Here is a 12773-nt window from a genome sequence, read left to right on the forward strand (position 1 = left end):
ACGCACGCACACACGCGCAAATAGCACTTGTGTCGTGGTAATTTCTTTCTCTGCGGACTGCTTCTCATTTTCCCGCTCATTTTTAAATGGCGCAGCGCACTAAAGGGTCCGACTAGAATGTTAAATCACGCACTTTGGTTCCACCTTTCGCGTCGGCGACTCGGCACGACTGCGTAATCTGCGCTCGGAGGGGAGGGGGGGGGGCCAGAATCGGTGCTACAGGGGCACTGCCCCCCCCCCCCCCCCAGAACCGCCACTGCCCCCAAATGGTCTTCATCAGTCTGGACGACAAAGGCTCTTTGTTGAACATTGTCAAGTCTTTCTAAACTCCCAAGAACACCTTCACTGGCGACTTCACGGATTTGCCTATCGCGGGGATCGGTTTGTTTTGTTCTTTTTGTTGAAACGTAACCCCCGCGATAGACGAAGGTTCACCCTCCGTTCAAGTAACTCCTCCTAATTGCATTTCACTTGATCCAATCGTCGCACGAGACATAAACGGCGCGATTCCTTGTAAATCTGAAGTACTGTACAGAATCGAAGACCTCATTTGAGAAACGTTGCCACCTGCTGGCCAAAAGAAAGCTTTGCAATCACCAAACAAGGCGCAAGACTTATTTTCCATATCAAAGTTTATTGCTGACATGCGTGTAGTTTCTGATGAAGTAGAAAAATATGTTCGTTTCTTTCTTTAAATCCCAACTGTACAAGAACGTCATTCATGAGTTGCGAGGTGGCCCCATTGGTGAGCAAGCAGCTTACGAAAGACAGGAACCACTTTGTCAAATGAACGCCGGAAAGCCATCAGCAATATGCCCAAAAGAAGCGGCCGGGGAGATATTTCTTCAAATCAAGTTGCGCTACTTAAAAAAGGTCAATTGTTTGTTTTTGGTGAGGAGGGGGAAAAATAGCTTTGCGGAAACTTATTTTTGCTCATAAATGACGAGTTTCATCAAATTTTATGATGTCATCCGGGAAGGGGGTGCCTAGGGAATAAATACAATTTGGTTGTTTTTAGATTCAAACATTTTAAACCAATGTAGTGAACGAAACCAAATGACAAATATTTTGGAAGCAATTTTGCTCCAACATATGGTGACGATACATTGAAATTAGAATGAGGCCCAAACTCGGGGAAAGCCTTTTGATCCGTATTTTGGGGAAAAGGTTGTGTGTGTGTGTGTGTGCTCGCCCCCCACCCACAACCATTAAATTGGGAGGAAAAGAAGGGAAATATCGGTACAATTTTGTTCTTTTTCTTAGTGTGGTGTGGAAGTACTTGACAAATATTTCAAGATTCCAATTGCTGTGAAACCGAGGGGAATATTTCAAGAAAAAAAATCATGCAAAATCATTCTACGAAATAATCTGATTTTTTTTAATGAATCTGGAGAAAAAAAGGTACACTTGAGTTTCTTTTTACAAAATAAATCAGTAATACTAATTATTAGAACCAAGCATAAGGCAGAGTAGCTTAAACGGTGGCGATATGGCAAGCACATGATGTATTTGAGTTTGTTGAGTTGAAGGGGGGGGGGGGCTACTTTTTCATGATCGTAGCTGAGAGAACAATAAATAAATCCACCTTGAAATGGTAAGTGAATGAGGTTGGGATGCAAACATAAATAGTAGGAAGCCTAATTGAGACCGCGGCAAAGTCGCTGAAGAGAAGCTTCACCTCAAAAAAAAAAAAAAAAAAAAAAAAAGAACCTTGATTCAGTAAATAGTCACCGCAATCCAAGGCAACCGGAAAAAAACAAAGTGAAATTCAAAAACAAGACAAGGAAACTAATTACAGTGTGGATCACCGAGCACCGACAAAGTGGAATAATACATGCATGTACATGAGGGGGGCTGTGAATAGACAATCAAGGGCTAGCTCGGTGTTGCTCCGCTTTTCACAGTGTGCCAGATAATAAACACTATTTGGACGCTTTTCCACCGCGCGGTACTCGCTTGGCTCTCCGCGCCATGAGCACCGGGTCCCATTTCTGCTCCACGGCATCTTACGGATGCCGTGGACTCCGGGGGTCCACCGGCTAGAAGTGACAAAACAAGCTCAGCGCTTGCTCCGCAGTCTCCGGAGATCCGCTTTTGCTCTTGGATCAAATCTGCGCGGCGGATTTCCGTTGCTGTGGTTTTGTTTCGCCAGAGAACACAAATGCATTCACGGCCATGGAAAGGGGGCAGATTTGATCAGAGAGGAGACTGAAGGAGGCGGGAAATCAGGCCACCGCAGCCAAGTGGAGACTGAGGACGCCGTTCGAGGATGCGTTGCTAGAAACGGGTGGAAAAACGTAAGTGCTGCGCATCTCCACAGTCTTTGTTAGAAATGCCAGAAAATGAACATGCTCGCCGGAAGGCGCGGTTGCGCGCTGCGCATAGTCTCCACTTGGCCCTCAGCTGTTTTTTTTTTTTTTTAAATGCTGCCCTCTTGGAGGTGACCCATTTACCGATACATAGCTTGAAATTAAAAATACCCCCCCCCCCCCCAAAGAAAAACAGAGCCAATGCCAACTTAATCTGTCCCTGACACGGTCTTGGATTAAATTTGCATTGAACGCCGCATGGATTTGGAGGGTTTTCGCAGAGCCGAGCTCGTAGCACGCTGCGGAAAAGTATCGAGAGACCGGAGGATAGCTTAAAGATGGCCGCCGGCTCGGCGGGCCTGGCTTGAGACGCGCGCGCGTGCGCACTTGGCTATGCAAACATGTCAAAGTGTCGTTCACATTCATACTGGAAACAAAAGCTCACTTTTCATCTGGTCTTCGTCAGACTACCTGGAAGCCACGCCAAATCCCGATGAGGCGCCGGGTACCGGTTGCGTGGCGTTCCCCCTCTCCCCCAACTGCGTCCAACACGGGGGGTCTTGGCGTGGCGACTTCCAGGCTTTCCGCACGCTAGCTGCCCGATGCTAGGAAAGAGATCTCCGCAGGGACCAGACGACCGGCACCGACGTGTGCTCCCATAATGTCCGTCTTCAATAGGATATTACAAATGCTACTCCGAGGTCATAATGCTAAAAAGAAACAAAACCAAAGACAAAAAAAAAAAAAGCTTATTCCGTCCAAAACTGGAGAGGGTTTGTCGTTTCTTTCCCCGCGGCGCGACGGGGAAAACGCCAACGTCGCCGGTGGCTTCGCAGAACAGTGAGCGTGGTTTACCAACACGGAGGAAGAGACGGAGAGGTAGATTGACTTGAAGGTTGTCCGAAGGGGGGGCGACAGTGGAAGGAAGGAGGCGTGGCGGGAAGGCGGAGGCGGAGGCGCCGCTACACGACGGCCGTCCCGTAGGGCTCGGCTCGGCCGCTCCGGAATACGCGGCGACGGCGCCGACGAGGGCTTGCACAGTGACGAGAGGGCGGACCGAGAGAGAGACGCGGCGGCGGCGGCTCGGCCCCGAGCCCGGCGCGGCCGCACCGACTACTTGCGCAGGAAGCGCTGCGCCAGGATGGCGGCGTCCAGCGGGCTGACGGGCTGGGCGTCGTGGCCCAGCCGCCGCACCGGCGGCAGGCTGTCGAAGTGACGCTTGAGGAAGCTCTTGGCCTCGTGGAAGGTGTTCTTCTCCTCGGCCAGCAGCAGCTGCTGGCGCATGTAGTTCTCAAACTCGTACTGCGACGACTCCTCCGTCACTTTGGCCTGGAGGAAACCAAAGACTCCCATCAAGACCGACACCCCCCGATAACAACTTGAGCCGGCCTCGCGCTCCTTTTACCTCCTGCAGATGCTCCGAGTGGTTGACCTGATCGTCAATGTCCGGAACCACCTGAAGCGGGCCGCTCAGCGACGAAACGGACTGCCTGCAATTTCGAGGAGCTGAAATGAATCGACCACTCCCGGGTTGTCACGCCGTGCCACTATTTTCATCATCGGGCCATTGTTTCACTGCTCAGTTGGAGTTCAGTTCTGTCTCGGTTGTTTTTTTTAACTCATTCACTCCCAAAGACGTTTTTAAACGTCTTTTCAGACTTGGGCTAGAATCGGCCGGTGCTGAATGAGTTAATGTCGAAACAATACGAAATAAACAAGAATCGGTTCCGGGAATATGTGACATCAATGCAATCGGATTCATTTACGGAATCATGGAAGATATTGGATCACGAAAGCTCAACGGGCGTGTAACGAGGGCAAACGTTCCACTCTGGTGGCCATGACGGTTACGCCCAAGTCCTCGCTTTAACGACAGAGCTGCATTCCAAACGGCGCGCCGCGACTTTGGATGCAAATCCGCTCATTGATTGAAGTTGTCAGAGCGGTGACGCAAAGAGCCGCTGGCTGTCCAGGGAGGGGGTGCGCGTACCACGAGGCGATGATGTCACCGAGCGACTCCAGCACCTCGCTGGCGGTCAGCCTCTGCTGAGGGTCGAGCACCAGCAGTTTTCGGATCAGACACACCGTGTTGTCGGATACGCGGCCATCTCTGCGGGGGGGGGGGGGGGGGGGCAAGTGTATTGACGTGAGACGCAAGTCAACTTTTGAGGACGTGGAGCACTTTGGGAGTTCCTCTCAGTGCTCCGTGAACAAAAAGAGAGAGAGAGAGAGAGAGAGAGAGAGATTGCTTTCAGGTGAAATTTCAGGGGGAACCCGAAGTGCACCGTAACCGGCCCGCATCCATCGTACGTCTTGGGGCGACACGGCGGCTCGCTCTTGCGTCTCAACCGCCACCGGGAAGTCATCCAAGCGGACGTCCTTCCAAACGCGCGGCGCGCGTGCGGGGAAGGTCCGATTAAGTCCACTTGCCGGGCATTCGCGCGCCATCCCGGAATTTCACCCGAAAGCCTTACCGCGGCGGGATCCCGCCCGGGGACTCACTCTGGGACCGAGTACTCGGCGGCCTTGATTTTGCGGAAGAGCTCTTGAGGTATGCTGTCGTAGAAGGGGAACTGGCCGTAGAGCATGGTGAACAGCACCACGCCGAGAGCCCACATGTCGCTGGGCTTGCCGCGGTACGGGCGACCTGGAAAAAGGGCACAACCCCGCCGGCCGGGCCTTTCAACGCTTTCAGCCGCAAACATCCGCGTCCATTTCAAGGGATCGGATCGGGACAAACGCTTGGACAGATTGGGACAATAAGAGGGAAGATTTCCGATGAGTCCGGCGCCAAATCCCGTCGCGAACCTTTTCGCAAAAAGGCAAATGTGGAAAAGCGAAAAAACCCAAACTCGAGATATTCTTTTGTCCCGTCCCGCTAAACCGCGCCCCGCCCCGAGGACGGAAAAACAAGCGGCGAGGGCCAGAGGCGTTGCGCAACCGCCCCGGAGGCAACTCCCGAGTCGCTTCGCCGGGACGCTCACCGCTGAGCACGTCCGGGCTGATGTAGGCGGGGCTTCCTCTCTGGTCTTTGAGCAGGTCGTCCTCACTCACCAGGTGTTTCCCTAAGCAGAAGTTGGTGACGGTGATTCTGTGCGTCCTGCAAGAACAAGCAAACGAGTGGATGGCGCCAAACAATAAAAGCCGCTCGGCGCGAAATCTGAAATCCGGCGAGGCGACCGGCTCGGTTCCGCGGGAAGCCGGCCAATGAGCGTCCCTACGAGCGGGACGAGAACGCGACGCGGGTGGGGCGCTTCGCCGCCCCTCTTACCGTTTGTTCAGCACCATGTTTCCCAGCTTGAGGTCTCGGTGCACGATGTTCTTCTGCGGAAAAAAGGGCCGTCAGGACCGCGGCGCGCCACATCCGCCCCGGCCACATTTGAAAGCTGACCTTATGCAGGGCCTCCACCACGCGCACCCGCACCACGTCGTAGAAGATGACGATGGCCTCGCGCTCGCCCAGCCGCTTCTCCTTGATGACGTAGTGCTGCAGGTTGATCAGGTCGGCCGTCTTGTCGCTGAAGTCGTGCGCGCACAGGCAGTCCAGCACCAGGCAGATCCGCTTCTTCATCTTGCGCAACTTGTTGGCCTCCGGGTCCTCTGCGATTTCGTAGGCCCGGTCCTGCAAGCGCGACGGGGGGGGGGGGGGGGGGGGGGGTTAAACCTTAGCGGGAACGCAGCGTTGAGCCACCTTTGCTTCGGACGCACAACGCCGGCAAAGAGGCAAAGCGCACGGCAAGGCATCATCCCGCGACCGCGTCATTAGAGGACGTCCGCAGGGTGTGCCCACTTTTTTTTTTGTTTTTGTCATGACCTTAGCGTTCAGATATTTCAAAACAAAAGGTATGTGTCGTGTTCTGACTTCCACTAGCAGTTGCTCTAACTGTGTTACGTCTGCACCCCCCCCCCAGCTCTAGCCGGCACCTCTGAAAGCTTCCTGATCTCCTGACGTGGACGCAACCGTAATCCGATCAATATGGCGGACGCAAAGGAATCAAAGCGCAGGTCGGTGCGCCGCCGGCGAATCGACGGAACAATAACAAAGCGACGAGGGAGGCCGACGGGAAGGGCGGGTGCGGGAGGGGGCGAGGGCACGAGGCCGCGAAACGTGAATGACGGCGGATCGACGAGGCCGTGACTCCTCCTGAAGAAAAGCATTCGAATGAGTCAACGGGAAGCGTTCCGCGGTCATCTCCCCGAAGCGGATGCCGCGCCGGCTCGACATCGCGACCAATCAAAGCGCTTCGCTGGGGCGACCTGGAAGAGGCCGTGATGGTGGACCACGCCGTCCTGGTTGTGCAGCAGCGACAGGAGGGAATACTCGGTGTGCAGCAGCATCTTGCCCTGCCTCTCCTCCTGCGTCTCGCCGGCGGAGTCGGCTCGCTCCTCCAGCGTCAGGATCTGCGCAAAACGGCAGCGGGGAGGGAAGAAATCCATCATGAGCAGGGCAGCTTTAGGGAGAGTTCAAGTCCATCCTCCGTAGGTGGCCGTCGCGCGGTGAGCCTCCACTACGCGAGGACGCTCGAGTCCCAAAATGGCTTAACATATCCTTTATTTGTCCCGCACTGGGGACATTTACAGCCTCCAAGCAGCAAGAATGCGGGTAGAAAGAAGAAAGAAGAAAAAAACGCCGTTCAATTAAGTGCAATAGAAATACAAAAGGGATAAATCGCAGTGCTATTTACAATTGCTTTTCACCTCATGCAATTATTATTATTATTATTGTTGTTATTTTCCAGCTTGCCAGTCATCCGTTCCGTCCGGCCCCACTCGTCGGAGCACGGGGGTTCTCTCGAGAGTTTGACCTTCCACCCCCTCCCCTCTCAACCGCTCCTTGTTTGTGTAACCTAGCGCGAGCCCCCCCCGTTAAGCAAGCGCGCGCAGACTGGTTTGTTCATGCCAGGCCATTAAAAAAAAAAAAAAAAGGTGAAAAGTTGGCACGCTCACCGAATGACATTTGACCTCCAAGTTTGCAGGTGACTTACTTTGAGCTGGTAGAAATCGTCGCTGCCATCCTTCCTGGCCAGACACTGCACGATGCTGGGCACTGGCGAGTTGCCGAGACGAGGCCCTGCGGCAAAAAACAAAAACAAAACGCTCGCATGACGGAAAGGCCGGCCGGCAATGTGCTCATTAAAAATAAGAAATGAAACGCAGGCTGCCCATGGCCATGAGCATTCCCGCACGGCTCAAGGTTTAGTTTGGCCCTCCGCGGGTGGCTCGTCGTGCAAACGACACTCGTCAGGAGAAAGTCCACCTTGCGTACGCTCCCCGGATGGGCCAAAATCACCAACCCCCCCACTTCAGTTCTCATTCACTCACTCAGACTTTGCCTATTAGGAAGCTCCAGCTTGTAATTGTCCACGGCGCTTCCCTTACCCAGGACAAAGGGCCCAGCTCGCTTGGCGTTGCCGCCAGATATGCCGGCGTACACCGGACACTGCGGCTTGCCGGCCCTGCCCGACGTCTCTCCGGCCGCTCTCTCCGACGCACGTCGCTTGGACATACCGGAGCTCTGCGAGGGAAGGGAAGAAGAAAAAAATCACATTGGGACGAGCGGCGGCAGCCCAACGCCGACAATCAAACAATCGCCCGATTCGCCAGGAAACGCCCCCCCGCCGCCACTCTTTTGATTCCGTCCCTCCGCTTTCCTGTTCCGTCCACTCTTTAGCCGCACATTTCATCAGAAAATCTCACCTGCCGCGGCGCGACAAGCGCGCAGCTACGAGGCCGACGAGGCCCTCGGCTATGCCGGAACAAAAAAAAACAAAACAACGGCGGCAAAAAATCCATTCAAAATTCAAAACGCCCGCGACGGCGTGACACGGCGCCGCCGCGCGCGGAGAGGTACCGCTATGCTTTGTCGAGCGCGTTCCCGCGCCGTGACGCAACGCCGGCTTCCCGTAACGGGGAAGTAAGGAGAGCGATGACTCACCGCTTTTGACCGGCGGACGGAGATACGCGTTTGAATGTTCGGGCGATGACACCAAACGCGGCCCCGAGCGGCGACGCGCGTGCCAAACCGGCTCTGGAAGCTTGAAAGTATGACAAAGGGCATACCTGCGGATGCCTGTGGGGGAAAAATGGGGCCGGGAGGGGAGGGGGCGACGTGCACGACCGACAACATTTAGTTTCCTCATTTTGCCAGCTATCAAGGAGAGTGACAAGTGTCCGTCCGTCCTTCAAATTTAGTGGCAAATCAGACAACATGTCGAAGCCGAATAGGTCTGGGAAGGACCGATGCAAAGCCCCCCCGCCCCCCAAAAAAATCAACCTCACACGATGGCGTTGAAGCAAAACGTCGGCCGTGGTTTCTTGACACTCGTTTGCGTGTCCCGTCGTGGAATCGAACTCGCACGACGTCAAAGTAGCCAATTCCGACGGAATGCCAAGATTGCAATTTGGGTTGTTTTTTTTTTCGGTCCGCTTCCACGTTCCTTTCAAGCGACCCCCAAATCGCACGGAACGAACAACACCAGCGTCAACAATCGGCTGTGACAACGCCGAGGTCACGTTCACAATGGGAGAGAATCCAACGGACGGCCGCGCCGACAGAAGCCGAACGGCAAGCGGGGCCGATTTGGCGCCTGCCGCGCGGGCGCAAGGCCGACCGTTTCGTTTGGGGTCCGACATCGCATTTAGTTTGTCATCGCGCCAAACGAGATGAAGGGGGAGGCCGGTGGAAGTGAAACTGACAGGATGCACTAACACAAAGACATTTCATATTAAATGAAAACAGCCCTCACGCTGGACTTGGGACCGCGACGTATTGGACATTTCTGCGCTCTACATTATAGACGGGCAATTTGTTTTTCGGGCGGCGTTCTGTTGAAAAGCGCGTTGAGCGTTCCAAAACTGTTTTTTTCATTTGCAATTTTCCACCTGGTCGGGAACGTACGGCCCGCAATAACGCGGCCTTCGCCGCGTACAGTTAATTCGGCGCGCATTCGAGGCGCGGAGGAAGCGTGACTCACGCCAGCACAATCCAAGGACGGTAATAAAAAACAGATTCAACGGCACGCGGCCATTTTTAGGAGGCCGAGCGAGACAAAGTAACGGGCCGCCCTCGGAATCATCCGGGATTCTCCTTTCCCATCGAGGCGTCGCGCGCCACCCGCCAGTTTTTCTTTTTGGCCGATCCCAGACAGCCGACCGACCGCGTCGCCGTCGCGCCTCTCGCCCATCTGTCCCCGGTCCCCGCGAGTCACCGCCCGGCGCCCCCGATGAGCCGAGGCTTTTCGACAGACGGCCCCCGCGGCGCCGAGTCACGCCGGCAAAGAGCGCCAAGTCACGTCGAAAAAAAAAGATCCTCTTCACTCTCCTTTCATTCGCAGAGGGCGCCGGATCTTCGGGATGAGGCCATCTCCTGTAAAAGTGGACAGCGGCGAGACGAACGCTCGGCGGGAACTGAACACCGCGTGGATCGTTGCGTTTGCGTCGCCCTAAAAGCCGGCAGGTTATTTCGGCGGAGAAACTACAACAAGCAAGCCGCAGGATCCGTTCCGCAACAGAATTTGCTCGCAAACGGCCTCGATTAGCACGTCGAGTCATGAGCGACTTCGAACGCGGCCAATTCTTGGGACCGGGTCAGCGTTTGTCGGCCGCATAGTCTCGATCGCGAGATGTGAACTCATCTCGTCGTAGGCGACATGCGCGGCGTTGACAGATTTCCTTGCCAACGATGCAAAAAAACTCCCAAAACAAAACGAATGGATGCGTTTTTGGCCGAGAGCTTCGTTCAAAGAAGAAAAGAAGCGCCTTTGCCACTTGGCAGCAGGTGAGCAAACGACAAGACTTGAGCGACGTTGTCCCGCCCGCGCCTCGGGGGCGGGGTCAATGATTCAACAAAGCAATCGGCTCCTTAAGGCGACACGGCTCGGCAACCCCCCCGCGGCGGTTTATAAAAAGCAAAGGGCAAGCGCGCGACGGCCTGGCCGACATCGGCGCGGTGACAGCATGCCCATACAACACCCAAAAAAAAATAATCTCGTCAATCACGCTGCGGTGAAAGAGGGAGGGAGCTCGACGGGTTGGGAGAGGCATCGTGATGCCAGCGCCCGCGGGACACGCCCATCTCCCAGAAATAGAATCCCAACGAGCACCTGAGGCGGTCAACTCGATCCGCCTGGAGGACTTTGTCCAAAAAAAATAAATAAATAGGCCGAGGTGATAATAATGAATGACGCAATGTTGTTGGAGCCCGAAAGAAAATGAAGGCCACGTTCTGCCGAAGGCGACACCAGAGCCGGCATTTTTTTCGACCTCCCGGTCATTCCATCCGCTCGGTGGCCTCGTGTGAGCGGCGCAAAATCAACCAACCTCTCCTCAGACCGCAGCGATGGAGTATTTTGCTATTCGTTGACCCCATTCAAAATTCTGTCAAATCATGGAGAGCTTTCTTCTTCTTGGGTCAAAGAGCAACGATGCTCCGCGGAAGAGCGTTTTGAGCATTTCGATCGATCGCGAACGACCGATTGGGTGGCATTTTTAGTTCCTCCGACAACTTTTCTTCTCCGAGTATGGCGCCGAGCGACGAACCGATAACAAGCGGCCCCACCGCAACGAGCGGCAAGCCGCAGGCGAAGGAATTGGCACGCGCTTCTCCCGCCCTGCAGTTAGTCGCCGGCGGACTCGTCAATTTTCCACCTTCCGAGGTTGCATCCGAGCCGCGACGGAGACGGGCCTCGGCAACGCGGGTGAAGTCGCGCGGCGGACGCTGGTTTCCGCCGCCCCGTCGTCTTGAAAGCGGTTGAAGGGATGCTCCTTTACAACGACGACTCGACTCGGTCAACGAAGCAGGTGCGCTTCAAGCGCAGACCTTTCCGCTTGAATTTGAGGCTATCGTTTGCTTCGATGCCTCCCACTTTTGCAGGGACCCAAAGTAAAGGGGACTGACGAACAGCCACTAATCAAACTTGCACGCTCCCGCGCTCGGCTGCGAATGCTTCGGAGTCAATTACAGCAGCTAGTCCGCAAGGAAGAGACGTCACCGGACGGCGCTATTCATCCCCGGTCGCACTCTGCCCGTCCTCCCCTCCGAGCGTCTTCAGTTCCCGCTCCTTCTTGGAGCGCTTTCCCTTCGGCAAGTGAAACGCAGGCTCAACGTGCCGTGAAAGCACACCTGGGCTCATTTCATTCCAAAAAGATAAGAACTGCCCGTGTCCCAATACTTCGGGACTTGACCGAAGCACAAACGACAACAACATTTGACTCCAGTTTCAAGTTAATCTTACACGACGCACGCAAAACGGAGAGGCCTGACAGCTGATGGACACTCTTCCACTCAGAGCTCAGGCTAAACTTAGCTCCTCGGCGGCATACAAAGCTCGTTTCACGGACGAGCGCCGGCTCACCAGCAACCCAAGTCGGGATAGAAAACGGATGGATGGATGGTGAAAGGCCAACGGTCATGTCACCGGGTCTCATCTGCCTAAAAATGTTCACATTGAAGCCAACGTTTCAAAATTGCACACCCACAAACATTATTTAAGGAGAATTTCTGATTGTCTGCAAGTGGGTAAATGTTGTAGTCGAACGATTTCTCAATTATAGGTTAAGTAGCGCGTTCCTAATGGATAGTTTCGTGGATTGAACCCCCATGGTGCATTCTTTCTTTTTTTTTTCAATTGAGTTATAGCACTGAGCTTTTTTTTCTCTTCGTACCTAAGCAATTACTTGGGGGGATGAGTTTTACTTTTAATTTGCATCATGACTGGAAATAATAAGGATAACGATGATATGTTTAGTGAGCCGTTGCCATTGATGGATTTAAGATGACAATGTAGCCGTACCTAATAAAGTGTCCCACGAACATTTCGAAAGCGAGTTGTTTAACTCTGCGGCAAAATCGCCCCCTTACACCGCCACCGGTGTTGGTTAGTGTTACGGAGAAATATTCCATTTTAAAAAGAGGTCAACTTCCATTTGACTGAAAGTTAACAATCGCTTCGCTTGGAGCCTCCGACACGGGCAGGCGAACACACAAAGAGGACACGCTGCACTAGCAAGTTTTCCCTGCAAACTACTTAGTCGGCGTGAAACAATGCTTCGTTTAGCACGTTGACTCCATTTCTCGGGGTTGGCAAAGGTATGACCGACAAGCATCAAGTTGAGGGGAGAGGCCATTTAAACAAAATAGGAAACGGTACAGCTGGCTAGCACGAAGCTAACTCAAGCTAGCTCACCTCGAGCCGAAACCGCCGGGTCAAAAAAAAAAAAAAGAAAAAAGAAAAGAAAAAAAAGTCTCGGCGTCGTCCTCCGCCCTCACAGCGTCGACATTTCTCGCGGCGGGGGGGGGGGGGGGGGGCGACGTCTCTGCTTGTCGACGGCTCCGGACGGAGCGCCGCGGTTCGGTTGGCCGCTCGAAGCCTCCGAAGGAGCAGCGATTCGGGAAGAAAAGCCTGCTAGCTCGCCGCCGATCGCATCTTTCCACAGCGACAGCGCCACCTGACAACGGAAGTGACG

General features: G+C 54.2%; 1 protein-coding gene across 1 annotated transcript; it reads right to left on the reverse strand.

Annotated features, from left to right (window-relative positions):
- Positions 1-614: 614 nt before the first annotated feature.
- On the reverse strand, positions 615-12769 carry stk40 (serine/threonine kinase 40). The gene is made up of 11 exons (XM_086112936.1): positions 12494-12769; positions 7689-7824; positions 7295-7380; positions 6567-6710; positions 5701-5931; positions 5581-5633; positions 5294-5409; positions 4812-4956; positions 4300-4419; positions 3715-3799; positions 615-3638 (listed from the first exon to the last, which is right to left on the reverse strand). Exons 2-11 carry the CDS (start codon positions 7813-7815, stop codon positions 3423-3425), a joined length of 1323 nt encoding a protein of 440 aa, XP_085969062.1. The 5' UTR covers positions 7816-7824; positions 12494-12769; the 3' UTR covers positions 615-3422.
- Positions 12770-12773: the final 4 nt, after the last annotated feature.

Source organism: Hippocampus guttulatus, chromosome 6 (assembly GCF_054856545.1).
Source record: "Hippocampus guttulatus isolate MCC_2025c chromosome 6, RoL_Hgut_1.0, whole genome shotgun sequence".
NCBI lineage: Eukaryota > Metazoa > Chordata > Actinopteri > Syngnathiformes > Syngnathidae > Hippocampus > Hippocampus guttulatus.